This window comes from Rutidosis leptorrhynchoides, chromosome 7 (genome assembly GCF_046630445.1).
Source record: "Rutidosis leptorrhynchoides isolate AG116_Rl617_1_P2 chromosome 7, CSIRO_AGI_Rlap_v1, whole genome shotgun sequence".
Classification (NCBI taxonomy): Eukaryota; Viridiplantae; Streptophyta; class Magnoliopsida; order Asterales; family Asteraceae; genus Rutidosis; species Rutidosis leptorrhynchoides.
The window spans coordinates 283,413,925-283,429,604 of NC_092339.1; the positions used below are offsets into that span (position 1 = coordinate 283,413,925).

At 37.1% G+C, this 15,680-nt stretch overlaps 1 protein-coding gene across 1 annotated transcript in view; it reads right to left on the reverse strand.

Moving 5' to 3' along the window:
* Positions 1-355: 355 nt before the first annotated feature.
* LOC139860056 (uncharacterized) overlaps positions 356-15,680 on the reverse strand; it is a 33,387-nt gene continuing 18,062 nt past the window's right edge. The window contains exons 5-6 of the mRNA XM_071848830.1: positions 4,234-4,344; positions 356-4,041 (exon numbers count right to left, since the gene is read on the reverse strand). Of these exons, the coding sequence (XP_071704931.1) occupies positions 356-4,041; positions 4,234-4,344 (3,797 nt within the window). The remainder of the gene's footprint in view (positions 4,042-4,233; positions 4,345-15,680) is intronic.

Genomic DNA, 15,680 nt, shown 5'->3' on the forward strand with positions numbered 1-15,680 from the left:
TCCTCAGCCCAATCTAAACCAGCTTCGTCTTCTTGAGTAGCGATGGGTCGAGGTAACATGTCCAATGGGGTGAGAGGGTTAGTACCATAGACAATCTGAAATGGACTGCAGCCCGTGGTTCGATTAACTGAGCTATTAAACGCAAACTTAGCCGGAGGTAACACAAGATCCCACTGTGTCGGACGCTCACCCACCAAACTACGCAAAAGATTACCAAGGCTACGACTAATGACCTCGGTTTTCCCATCCGTTTGTGGGTGGTGCGAGCTACTAAATTGGAGCTTAGAACCAACACGCGCCCACAAAGTCCTCCAAAAATGACTTACAAACTTGACGTCGCGATCAGATGTTATTGTCATTGGTACCCATGTAGGCGAACAATTTCGGCAAAATATAACCGAGCAACCTGACTAGCATCAAATGTCTTTGCACAAGGCAAAAAGTGTGCCATTTTTGAAAATCTATCAACGACCACTATTACCGAGTCTTTGTGTCGAGCAGTACGAGGTAACCCGAGTACAAAGTCTAGACTAACATCCTGCCAAGGCGCATTTGGTACTGGCAACGGAGTATACAGGCCTGTATTGCTCACATGTGTCTTAGCTATATGGCACGTACGACAGCGAGACATAACTTTGTTTACATCATGTACCATACGAGGCCAATAGAACCTACTGTTGACCAATGATAAAGTCTTATTCATCCCAAAATGACCTGCCATTCCACCAGCGTGACTTTCTAAAATTATCGAATCTCGGAGGGAACTGTTAGGAACACACAATCTGGAACCCCGAAAAAGAAAACCCTCTTGCAGCGAATATGAACCAAATGGAGTAACGTGACACTTGAGCCAAATATCTTTGAAATCGGTGTCATCAGAATACAAGGACTTCCACGTGTCAAATCCCATAATCTTAACATGGAGAGTGGAGAGTAGTAAGTGGCGGCGGCTTAATGCATCCGCAACCTGATTATGCTTGCCTGCTTTATGTTTAATAACAAACGAATACGACTGTAGTACCTCCACCCAACGAGCATGTCTCGGGCTCAACTTATGTTGTCCATGTATGTACTTCAATGATTCGTGATCAGAAAACAATACGAATTCTGCAGGCAGAAGATAATGTCGCCACGTTTCAAGACACCTCACAATAGCATAGAATTCGCGATCATAAGTAGAGTAGCGCCGACGAACATCGTTCAACTTTTCACTAAAAAATGCTACCGGCCGTTTATTTTGACTCAACACGCCACCAATACCTACACCTGAAGCATCACATTCAACTTGAAAAACGTCAGTAAAATTTGGTAAAGCGAGTACAGGTGCTTGTGTTACCTTTGCCTTCAAATCATTAAACGCTTGAGTGGCGGATGGTGTCCATGAAAAAGAACCTCCCTTCATGCACTCTGTAACAGGTGCTACAACGCTACTAAAATTCCGTATAAAACGACGGTAGAAGGAGGCGAGGCCATGGAAACTTCGAACCTCGTGAAGGTTCGTGGGTAAAGGCCAATTAAGAATAGCCTCTATTTTCGCAGGGTCCATTCGAATTCCATGATTTACAATGATATACCCCAAAAAGGTGACCTCTGATGTAAGAAAATGACATTTAGCACCATTTGCATAAAGCTGTTGCTCCCTTAAAACAGTAAATACTTGATGAAGATGAGCCAAGTGTTGGTCAGTGGACAAGCTATATACAAGTATATCGTCAAAATAAACAACCACAAACTTGCCAATGAAATTGAGGAATACCTGATTCATTAAACGCATAAACGTGCTAGGTGCGTTCGAGAGTCCGAAAGGCATGACCATCCATTCGTAAAGCCCATCACGTGTTTTGAATGCTGTTTTCCACTCATCCCCCGACCTCATACGAATTTGATGATATCCGCTCCGCAAGTCAATCTTAGAGAATACAGTCGCACCACTTAGTTGGTCAAGTAGGTCATCAAAGCGAGGAATTGGAAACCGATACTTGACTGTTATTTTGTTCACTGCACGGCTATCGATGCACATTCTGAATTTGCCTCCTGGTTTCGGCACTAGCAAAGCTGGAACAGCACATGGACTCATACTTTCGCGGATGAGGCCTTTATTCAACAACTCGGTGACTTGTCTTTCAAGTTCAGCGTATTCCGTGGTGTTCATCTGATATGCAGGTTTATTCGGAATAGTAGCACCTGGTATAAAATCTATGTGGTGTTGTATCTCACGCATTAAGGGAAGTCCAGGAGGTATTTCAAAAGGAAGCACATCTGCGAATTCTTCCAACAATGGCTTAACTTCAGTGGGAATATGAGTACTTTTTTCGTTCTCTTCCTCCACAAGCAATGCGAATATCAGCGGGCTGTGAGTGCAGTTTCGCACCGCTGTAAGCACTTCACTTTTGTTAAGAAAAAATGACGAGTCATCCTCTTTTACAGACCTAACGTCGAGTGGTGCTAACGTGATGTGTACTCCGTCTTTAGTAAAAGAATACGTATTGCGATACCCGTCATGTTTGGTTTTCCTATCGAATTGCCATGGACGTCCCAATAGAATGTGACATGCGTCCATCGGGATAACTTCACACCAAATTTCATCAGTATACCTCTTCCCGATTGAAAATTTTACAAGACATCGTTTATTAACAGTGACATGACTCCCTTTCTTTAACCACGTCAACTTGTAAGGTTCCGGGTGCTCTTCAGATTTCAACCCCAATTTCGTGACCATTTCAGTGGAAACAACATTTTCACAGCTACCTCCATCAATAATTAGGTTACATATTTTCCCATGGAAGGTTACCTTAGTACGAAAAATATTATTGCGAAGCCATGAATGATCATTGGTCAGATCAGGTGCTGTTTTGAGAGCTCGTCGAATGACCAATGCCTCTCCTTTATCCGGATATAATACTTCAGATTCATCCTGTTGGTAAACCGTGTCGTCCTCTTGCTCATCGTCTGTGTCATAAATTGGTGAAGAGAAATCATCCTGTAGCGTCACGGTTCGTTGGTTTGGGCAGTCTCTCCAGTAGTGCCCTAACCCTTGGCATTTAAAACATCTAGGTGTACGCCCATTATTCCCTGGTGTAGATGATTTAGAGGGCTGCTCGGTTTTACTTTTTTCGGGCAGTGTAGGTGAAGGTTTTGTAGCAGGAGTCACACGATTAAACACCACCTTTCCTTTACCTTTACTTTGTTGCTTTTCTACCTTTAACGCAAGCCGACAAACATCATCATAGGTGTAGTAAGGTTGAAGACTTACTACATCCGCGATCTCAGGATTGAGTACACCCAAAAACCTCGCGATAATCTGCTCCTCTTCTTCAGAAATATCGCACCTCATACGCAGCCTGTCGAACTCATGAATCGTTTTTTCGACAGTGAGGCTACCTTGTTTTAAATTATGATAATCAAGAAAAGCTTGTTGACGGTGATTCTCGCATAAAAACTTCCGTTTTAAAAGTTTTTTCATCTTGCTCCAAGTTTCTACCTTTGATTTACGCTCGATAACTCTTTGTTTCTTTACGTGATCCCACCATAAGGACGCGTGTTGCTTGAGTTTGATGGCTACGAGCTTAACCTTCAAATGTTCCGGTATGTCTTTGATGTCGAATACCCTTTCAACTGTACTTAGCCAATCCAGAAATTCATCTGGATGTACCGCACCTGTGAACTCGAGGATCTCTACTTTCATCCCAATACTTCTTAGTGGGTCCTGTTGGTAAGCCCTTCGGTCACTCCTGTAACGATCAGCAAAAGGGTTTATATCCTCCCACTGATCATTAGTTCTTTCCGAATCGTAATCCTCATAGCCTCCACGCTGATTGAATTCCAATTCGGCAATTCGTCTATTCAACCGGTCAATCTCAGCATCCCTAGGATCAACCTCACTGCCTCGGTCGGCGTTTCTGCGAGTTGATGTGCGATAGGATCCTCCACGATACATCTTTTTGGCCGAGACCCTGAACTCTGGATACCAAATGATGTCCCCTTCGTGGCCAAGAAAGATCAAGATTAAATAACACGAATCAGATAAACAAAAGCTCGCAGCTTTTTTTTATTTCAACGAAATTAAATATCAAAAACTAAGTTTGAAACGTGCTGGTAACAAAACATAAATAGGAAACTAATCCCTTATTCAACGGGAATTCAAAACTAGATAAACATGAAAAGAAAAGTTGTTGTAGAACAAGTCCAACTCTGTGCACTCTTATCCAAAGTCTGCCTTGAGCCCAAAATTACAATTAACCAAAAAGTATCCAAATGTTATCGGGCCTGTTGGGTCAGCGCCACTTCTGTTGTCATCCTTGAATCTGCCATTATCCACAAGCCCATTAGCCTTCCTTCCCGAGTCTACATCAATATCAATATGTAGTATATTACATATGTCTAAAATGCGTTTCAAGTGAATAAGTTATTTTCGAAAGGAAAATTGAAGTTAAACTAATACTTTTTAACATGTTCCTTAAATTACATTTAAGATGAAGATTGCAGTGAGTTTGTCGTTGCTTTTGAGTTTCTTATGATTGAATTCGAATTGGATGAAGTTAGGATATGATGTCAAGATCTTAAGTGGTATGCTTAATGTTTTAGATCGTCCAATAGTTTGTTTATCGTTTACTCCCTGTTATTTTGTTTGCATTGGTGTTATTCAATGATTGTTTCAACGATTGAAGTTGTATAATAAGATCCAGATCAACTGTGATGCATAATAATCGATTGTAGGATCTTCTCAACTAGACGATGGTCTTTATCATTTCTTAAAATCTTGTGATATTATTAATTAAAATTCATGTTTTTTGTAAAAAATAAAAAAAGGTTTAGTAAATAAATTTTTTCTCTAATAGCAGAACAGAAATTTTTTTTTTTTCCGAATAAATGGTGCTTAATTCACATGTTAAAAACTTAATTCAGTCAAAAAAGAATAACAATAATAGCATTTGCAACAACATACTGAATTAACAATTAGCGAAAATCCTAACATCCTAACATTCTTGAAACCAAACCATTGAACCATCAAACTAATATTGATTCTATTGAACTAGTCACACTAACAACCAAAGACATCAAAAACTAATACACCAACACAAACAATTGAAAGCAACCAAACAACCAGTTACCATTGAGCCACACAACCCACTTCAAACACTGAAACTTTGTAACCGGGCAAGACTAAAACCAATAGATCAAAACTCGAAACCAACAAGCCCAAAACCCCCTAAGCCTACAACTAAACTAGAACTCATCCACCAGAGTAAAAGTTAAACCACTTACATTATGTCGGGTACCAGAAGATAGCAAAAAGATCCATAACCATCAACCACCACCAAATCCGTCCTCCATGTCTCCTGAGAGTGACCCATCCGAAATACATGCCGTCAGCTAGAAAAAAAGTGAGTTCACTTGAGTAACTCTTGAAACCACCCACAAGGTATATAGTACGAATTGAAGTGGCAATAAAGAAAGGAAACATTGACAATAGGACTAAAGAGAGAGCAAGACAAGACCTTTGCAAAACAGGCATTACTGGAGAAGAAGCAACGCCCAAAACGTAAAAAGAAAGCAGAGAAAGAAAAAAACAATCACCATCACCATCAAACGATGCACTAGGAACACCGAGTTAGGTAGTTGTAGTATTTGTGTACAAGGTACAACATAATAATAAGTATGGGTGTCTCATATATCACAAGAAAAGCCATCGAGTCACCATGTGAATCTTAACCAAGAGAGAGTGGGGTAACATCAAGTCAAGTACATATCTATAATATTCTCCGTCTACTGTTTCGATACGAGGGACCGTAAAAGTAGCTAACTACTATATTAAAAAACCTTCATTTGATTGCTCCATTATCATTCACATAACAATGATAAAAGATGCGCTTTTCCACAATCTCAATCATAATGTTAACTACTCTCCATCATATATGACCAAAGAAACACCCAATATTGGTTGTAACACCCTGTTTTTTTTAAAAAAAAATCGCAGCGGAAGACTGAATTTACATAAATACCCTTAGTTAATTTCAAACATCATTATCACAGATGCTTAGTTAATTACTTCATTACAAACCACAGTTGTTACGTCAAACGACTAGTTACATATTTACAAAAGTTAAGACATCAGAGTTCGTCTTGTCAAACATATCGTAAGCCCGACTCTCGTCCCTACCAACACTAAGATCCAAACCTGCAAGGGTGAAGGTGAGGGGGTTAGCACAATGCTAAGTGAATGGAACTATCAAAAGGTCTAGCATACAGTACCAACTTGTACTCCTACATCAACAACTATATTCAACCACATACAACAAACAACAACTGACAACTACGCTCCAACTAGAGGACCGGCAGCTTGTACGGGCACACGACCACTAGCTGATCAGGCTAGAGTCTACCGATAGACCTTACTACTGAATCTCCAGTATAGTCATCCACACGCAGGTGATGCGTCGTTCAGCACTATACTCAACAAACAGTAGCCAACTGGACCCAACCACAACTAGGTTGACCTCTCTGAGCTGAACCTAACAGATCTATGTTCCAACAACAACAACAACAACTACTTGTGCTGCTGCTGCTGCTGCTGCTGCTACTACTGCTGCTACTGCTACTGCTACTGCTACTGCTACTGCTACTGCTACTGCTACTGCTACTGCTACTACTACTACTACTACTACTACTACTCCTCCTCTAACTGCGACCAACTTTACAACATAACTACTAAGCATAACAACTAACAACAATATAAACATAGTAGCGCAACTTGCTACTCTATACTACACCAGGAGATAATCTCAATCACCGAATACCAGCAACTACTCAGATTCTCACTACTAAGTCTCGTTCTTGTCTTTATCACCTAAGAACACCATAAACATAGTTAGTTTCTGTTCGTTACCATAAGACTGCACAACATAGCAAATCAGTATCAAAAGCGCCGCTAAAAAGTCTATTCAACACTTATGTATTTTCAGAATTTATATTATGATCATCATAAGTCACGCGGGCAGCATAACAGCTAGAAAACAACCATTAAACAATAACAGTCAGTACTGATCTACATCCGTATGGTTGCAGGTGTAACCGTACGGTTACAAGTCTATCCGTATGGTTACATCATGTATCCGTACGGTTGCACACTCACTGCCCGATCGCACCAACACCACTGCATCCGTACGGTTGCACATGCACCCGTATGGTTGCACAATGTACCCGTGCAGTTGTAGGCTGCAACCGTACGTTTGTGTTCATCGAGCAGCAACAGCAGAAACTGACAGGTTTCGAGCCAAAATCCCCCAAATCTCGATTTCTAAACTTTTTGACACCAAAATCCGTTTAGGAAACATTTATAACACTTATACAAACTTAAACCCCAATGAATTACATCAAAACAACACCCAAATCACTTGATTTTGACCAAAAAAGCCAATTGTACCAAAACCTAACCAAAGACTCATTTAATCTCAGATTACATCATGAAAATGAATGATTCATACCTTGTTATAACCATGAAATCAGTAGCAACTGATTACACAGCACAATTAAACACAAAATCGAGATCTAAGAGATTAGGGTTCTAGAGAGTGAAAGGTTATCAGTTATCTTAAATCTTACGTATCTCGTTAAGTGGCCCTAACGGAGTCCAAATTAAATAAACGAACATGATCGGTGACCCTTATCACAAAGTGGTCTCAACTAACAACCATATAATTATAAATATATAATTATTATAATAACACACAAACACACCCAAGGTCAAAAAGGGTCTTTTCAGCTAGGCCCGGTAATAGGATGTTACAAATCTACCCCCTTAAAGAGATTCCGTCCTCGAAATCGGGTCAAGTATGCTCAACAAAACCGTAAACTCAACTAGTTCTTTCACAATAATTGATTCAAACTAGTAAATCGTCCTTTTAATACCAATCATCTTCCTTCGAACAAGTGCACGGATATGGAATTTCTAACATTTACTCACGTCCGATATAATACAAATTACCACAACGTCCACTGTCAACAACTGGAATCCATAAATCTCCACTGTCAATTCAATGATCCAAGTCAAATTTCACAATTTGTCATCAATTTCAACTCCTAACACAGTCAACATTTCACAATTATTCCAAGCTCGGGCAATAGAATTAATCATCATTCTATGTTATGTGTCTATGTCCACAAAATTTGTCCTTAATTGTTGGTAATATCTCAGGTTACTCGTTTTTGTCCAATCATAACACAGTTCCAACGTTCAATTCACAGTCCACGAATAGCACAGGCCATCTAATTTTTCCTTCTGCTTCCCAGAAACTCTGTATGACTCACCATAATACACTTTTGTTGGCCAGACACAAGTATATTATCTTGAATCACACCTTCATTCTGAGTCGCTCGAAATGGAAAAATACTACTTGTTCCATCCACTAGCTTAAATTCAACGAGTCTCTTCAAACGCTTCGACAATAAATAAGCTACTTAATAATTAATCAATCACACCATCTGTCCAATCATAGTTATTTAAATATTGTCCATCAAATGTTCAAATATAATCTACCAATATTACCACACATCGAACAAGCATAAGAAAGTATCTGATCAATAAAGTGCACTACCCACATATCACTCATACTTATGTTACTATCTAACAACTTCCTGTCGTCCAAAAGTCCACTGCATAAAGATACCTAACACATCTCTATCCAAGTCACGGTCTTCAATCCCAAAAAGTAAACCTAAGGGTCACCACTACCCCACAAAGCGCACAAGGGTCGTAACCAAACATACAACAACATAACCCAACGAAATAAATCTTACACTACGAACAAGATTTATCAATCTAAAACACACATATATGTATATATACTCAATCATATACATATATATAACTAAACAATACAAGGATTTTGAAGCATACCTGTATTTATATCATATTCAACATCTGCATCTGATAAGCTCTTGCTGTTGCCGTGGGTAAATTCTTTTTTTTTTTGCCATACCGAAGAACCAGAAGATCCACCTACCAATCCCGACTGCAATCCTGGCCCTGCCCCAGAACCTGATCCTCTTACATACGGACATTGAGCTGACCTATGCCCCACTTGATGACATTTTCAACATACATTCTCTTGAAATGAACGCATTCGAATCTCGTGTCCCACAATACCACATCTTAAACATCTTTTGGTTGAATCTGAACAAGGACCACTATGAGATGATCTACAACTATAACACCAAGAATTCTGACTTGATGTTAACTGATATCAGCTAAAAAGTCACGTTTTTACCCCCGATATTGAGTCCCAAAAAGCATAAAGTTCCAAACTTTTTCGAAAAAATAATCGCTTTTTTAGTTAAATTTGTAGATAAAGTAATTACGAAGAGGATGCAAGAAGAATCAAGAAAATCAGAGCTAAAACAAAGATTCTAAAGTGAAAATGGTGAAAGACAAGAAACCAAGTTGCGACCCAGTGAATTCAGCAAGTCAGGCAGGCCAAACGGCTTGCTAAATGGCCTTCCACTATGGGAAACGGCCTGCCACACGACCAAGGCAAACAGGCACAAGAAACGGACTACCTAGTCAAACGGCCTTGCAAACGGCTTGTCAAACGGCCTGCCAAACGGCCTTCCAGCCGTTTGCAGGCATTTTTCACTTCTATTTAAAGGCTTGTTGTCATCCATTTTCAACACACCTCTCTTCACTCTCTCACTACAATACACTTTCTCTCACTAGAGCTTTCAAGGCCTTCTCACCTCCGAGCGAGAAATTAAGTACCCGGAGGCGAACGCCGAAGATTGTAATAGGAACGGTCTAGAGGATGTCAGCCCTTGTAATGGTCCAGATCTCGTCTGTAAACGGTAAACGCTTTCCTTAATTTAGTAAAGTTATCTTGTTACTTTAAGTTGCTTTCATCTTGCATGCTTATCTATCCGTTGAAAATGTTTATTATGTGTTGAATACTTTATCTGAAACTTATGCTATTGTTATGCAAAAACCTTGACGAATTAGAAGTCTACTTTCTGGATCACCCTTTCCGCTTATTCACGTGGCTATAACCTAGTATTAGGACTTGATCAACCCTAGGATACAAGGTAAGTAGTTATGTGTGCTTAACGTCACAATAGGGATATAGTATCTACGTACGAATAACCATTTATTCGTCAAAGAAGAGCTGCCCATTTAGGTTGTGATTAGAGTAGGCAATATAGATTTCAGTGAACACTAGCTTGCTCAGAAGCATGATTCGCGTCAGAAGCAACGTTCTTGATATGCTGTAAGATGATCCGGGGTTGAGTAAGTGATCACAAAGGAGAGACCTGTAATCCAATTAGCAGTACCTTAGAATATCTAAGATTGCACATCTGTTAATGTTAAGGCATAACTTAGTATTAAGTGGTGGAATATTACTGTAGTTCGACCAACTAGGATTAAGAAAAGCCGAGACTTTCCTTTAGGGATATACCACTTTGTTCATGTACCTAGGATTCCATCCACAAGGTCGTTTAAACCCTTTAAGGTTAACGTTGGGAGTAGGGATATCCGTCTTAGCCAGAATCTTCAAAGCCTAAACTCTTAGTGACAAATCAGTTAGATTCATAGCCCAGTTGATTGAGGTTTAGTATTTATTCTAGGAAGTTAAACTCTTGCGATAGTTCCCCATCAGGATTTATTCTTCATACCTATCCATTTTTACCTTTATAGTTATATTATTATTAGTTAATCTTAATCTATCACCACTTGTCAATAGGGTTAACTATTTAGGCACTTTCATCCCACGTTACTGAGCAAACATACAAAAATATGAACCTGAGTTATATTTACCACTTACTATTTAAAAGGAAGACAAGTATGTGAGTTATAGCTAGGAAACCCAACTAAATATAAATAATAAAACCATTACTCTCTTTTGGTAACTGATTCTGGCGTGTTGCGACATAATGACACCGCACAAATAAAACCGTCCATTTTGGCCATATCACTAACCCACTCTGTTCTGACCCACTTTTCTGTTTCAACTTAACAGACTTCTTTGACCTAGAGTCCGAATGACTCATCACCTGATCTTGTTGTGACATCTCATAAACTACTATTCTATTTCTTGCTTGTAGTGACCCGAACTTTTTCATGTTTATATATATATTAAATGAAATTGATATTTATATGATTAAGTGTTTCCAACATGTTAAGCAATCAAACTTGTTAAGATTTGATTAATTGAAATAGGTTTCATATAGACAATTGACCACCCAAGTTGACCGGTGATTCACGAACGTTAAAACTTGTAAAAACTATATGATGACATATATATGATTATATATATAGTTAATATGATATTATGATAAGTAAGTATCCCATTAGGTATTTTAACAATGAGTTATATACATAAAATTGTGTTTATTAAATTAAGAAACTCGAAACGATATATATAACGATTATCGTTATAACAATGTTTTACTAATTACATATGAATCATATTAAGATATTGTTACACTATGTTTAATCATGATAAATGATAAGTAAACATGTCATTATGTATATTAACAATGAACTACATATGTAAAAATAAGACTACTAACTTAAGGATTTCGAAACGAGACATATATGTAACGATTATCGTTATAACGATATTTAAATGTATATATATCATATTAAGATATATTAAGATATCATAATATCATGATAATATAATAATTTAACATCTCATTAGATATAATAAACATTGGGTTACCAACATTTAACAAGATCGTTAACTTAAAGGTTTCAAATCAACATTTACATGTAACGACTAACGATGACTTAATGACTCAGTTAAAATGTATATACATGTAGTGTTTTAATATGTATTCATACACTTTTTAAAGACTTCAAGACACTTATCAAAATACTTCTACTTAACAAAAATGCTTACGATTACATCCTCGTTCAGTTTCATCAACAATTCTACTCGTATGCACCCGTATTCGTACTCGTACAATACACAGCTTTTATATGTATGTACTATTGGTATATACACTCTAATTATCAGCTCTTAGCAGCCCATGTGAGTCACCTAACACATGTAGGAACCATCATTTGGCAACTAGCATGAAATATCTCATAAAATTACAAAAATATTAGTAATCATTCATGATTTATTTACAAGTAAACAAAATTACACATCCTTTATATCTAATCCATATACCAACGACCAAAAACACCTACAAACACTTTAATTCTTTAATTTTCTTCATCTAATTGATCTCTTTCAAGTTCTATCTTCAAGTTATAAGTGTTCTTCATAAATTCTATAAGTTCTAGTTTCATAAAATCAAGAATACTTCCAAGTTTGCTAGCTTACTTCCAATCTTGTAAAGTGATCATCCAATCTCAAGAAATCTTTCTTATTTATATTAAGATATCTTTCTAATACAAGGTAATACTCATATTCAAACTTTAATTCAATTTCTATAACTATAACAATCTTATTTCGAGTGGAAATCTTACTTGAACTTGTTTTCGTGTCATGATTCTGCTTCAAGAACTTTCAAGTCATCCAAGGATCCTTTGAAGCTAGATCTATTTTTCTCATTTCCAGTAGGTTTATCCACAAAACCTGAGGTAGTAATGATGTTCATAACATCATTCAATTCATATATATAAAACTACCTTATTCGAAGGTTTAAACTTGAAATCACTAGAACATAGTTTAGTTAATTCTACACTTGTTCGCAAACAAAAGTTAATCCTTATAACTTGAATTTTAAAATCAACTAAACATATGTTATATATCTATATGACATACTAACTTAATGATTTAAAACCGAAAAACACGAAAAACATCGTAAAACCGGATATACGCCGTCGTAGTAACACCACGGGCTGTTTTGGGTTAGTTAATTAAAAACTATGATAAACTTTGATTTAAAAGTTGTTCTTCTGGGAAAATGATTTTTCTTATGAACATGAAACTATATCCAAAAATCATGGTTAAACTCAAAGTGGAAGTATGTTTTCCAAAATGGTCATCTAGACGTCGTTCTTTCGACTGAAATGACTACCTTTACAAAAATGACTTGTAACCTGTATTTCTGACTATAAACTTATAATTTTTCTATTTTTATTCATAAACTTAAGTTCAATATGAAACCATAGCAACTTGAAACACTCAAAATGGATTTAAAACGAAGAAGTTATGGGTAAAACAAGATTGGATATTTTTGCTTGTTGTAGCTAAGTGAAAATTGGTAACAAATTTATATTAATCATATCCTAGCTAACTTATATTGTATTATACATGTATTCTAATATATTATGTAATCTTGGGATACCATAGACACGTATGCAAATGTTTTGACATATCATATCGACCCATCTATATATATTATTTGGAACAACCATAGACACTCTATATGCAGTAATGTTGGAGTTAGCTATACAGGATTGAGGTTGATTCCAAAAATATATATACTTTGAGTTGTGATCTAGCCTGAGACGTGTATACACTGGGTCGTGGATTAATTCAAGATAATATATATCGATTTATTTCTGTACATCTAATTGTGGACAACTAGTTGTAGGTTACTAACGAGGACAACTGACTTAATAAACTTAAAAACTTTAAAACGTATTAAAAATGTTGTAAATATATTATGAACATACTTTGATATATATGTACATATTTGTTATAGGTTCGTGAATCGACCAGTGGCCAAGTCTTACTTCCCGACGAAGTAAAAATCTGTGAAAGTGAGTTATAGTCCCACTTTTAAAATCTAATATTTTGGGATGAGAATACATGCAGTTTTATAAATGTTTTACAAAATAGACACAAGTAATTGAAACTACATTATATGGGTGAATGATCGAAGCCGAATATGCCCCTTTTTCTTGGTAACCTAAGAATTAGTAAACCGATCTACTAATCGATGCTAATCCTAAAGATAGATCTATTGGGCCTAACGAACCCCATCCAAAGTACCGGATGCTTTAGTACTTCGATTTTTTTTATCATGTCCGAAGAATTTCCCGGAATGATAGGGGATATTCTTATATGCATCTTGTTAATGTCGGTTACCAGGTGTTCACCATATGAATGAATTTTATCTCTATGTATGGGATGTATATTGAAATATGAAATCTTGTGGTCTATTATTATGATTTGATAATATATAGGTTAAACCTATAACTCATCAACATTTTTGTTGACGTTTTAAGCATGTTTATTCTCAGGTGATTATTAAGAGCTTCCGCTGTTGCATACTAAAATAAGGACAAGATTTGGAGTCCATGCTTGTATGAAATTATGTAAAAACTGCATTCAAGAAACTTAATTTTGATGTAATATATTCTTATTGTAAACCATCATGTAATAGTCGTGTGTAAACGGTATATTTTAGATTATCATTATTTAATAATCTACGTAATGCTTTTTAAACCTTTATCGATAAAATAAAGTTATGGTTATTTTAAAAATGAATACAGTCTTTGAAAAATGTCTCATATAGAGTTCCAAACCTCGCGACGAAATCAATTAATATGGAACGTTTATAATCAATATGAACGGGACATTTCATTGCTGCTCTGACTTCATCCTCTACCATCTTGGCCATAACAAATGCTTGCGATACGTCGCCATCCTAACCATTGTTCTGTACTCTGGTAAAATTATATTAACAAAATGTTGAATTCTGGACTGTTCGTCTGGAACCCACTGTTGCACGAACCTTAATTTATCCATATACTGCTCAATTATATCATCTATCGTTATCTGAGGTGTCATTTTCATTGCCAGAAATTCTGTCTTAATTCGATTGAGGTCATAAGACGAACAATACTGCTTACAAACTTTACTATAAAATTGTTCCCAAGTAATCATGTTCACTTGCTCTTTCGGTATACTAGAAATAACTGTATCTCACCAAACCATTGCCTTATTTTTCAACATACAACTAGCATAAATAACCTGTAATTCTGGTTCACACTGACAGGCCTCAAAAACCTTTACTATCTCTCTTAACCAGTTAAGGGTTACCGTTGGCTTAGAACTTCTTGAATACTCTGGAGGATTACAGTTCAGAAACTGTTTGAAAGTACAATTCTTCGGTTGTTGAAATGTCGGCATCGGATACGGACCTCACATATGATTTGGGAACTGTTGATTAAGCTGAGGTGGCATCTGATACTGTTGAGGATATTGACACTGAGGTGGCAACCATTGATGTTGTTGGAAAGCACTTCCCATTTGCTGGTTAATATTTGACTGCACCGGATACCCACTAAACACCTGATTCGGTACACTACCACTGGGATTCACTGTTATCTGGCGTTGTTCTAATTCCCTTATTCGGTCCTGGGCTTCCTTTAACTTACTTTCCAAATCTAGAATTTGTTCCTGCGGATTTTTCTTCTAACCTACATACCCGTCTTCATCTGGGCTCTAAATGTTCCGGGGGCTGACGGACCAGTTGCTTTTCCTGTATTATCTGTCATATCTGCACTACCATAACAACTCACACAAACTCTTAGTGGAAAACATGTTAGTGCCTATTGACTAACACACATCAACCCTACATTCACTTAACCCGTCCCCTCAGATATATTTGACACAACACAAGGTTTGGGAACATGACATTCAACACAATGTACATGCGACCAAACTTATGCTCTGATACCAAGTTGTAACACCTTATTTTTTTTAACCACAGCGGAAGACTGAATTTAC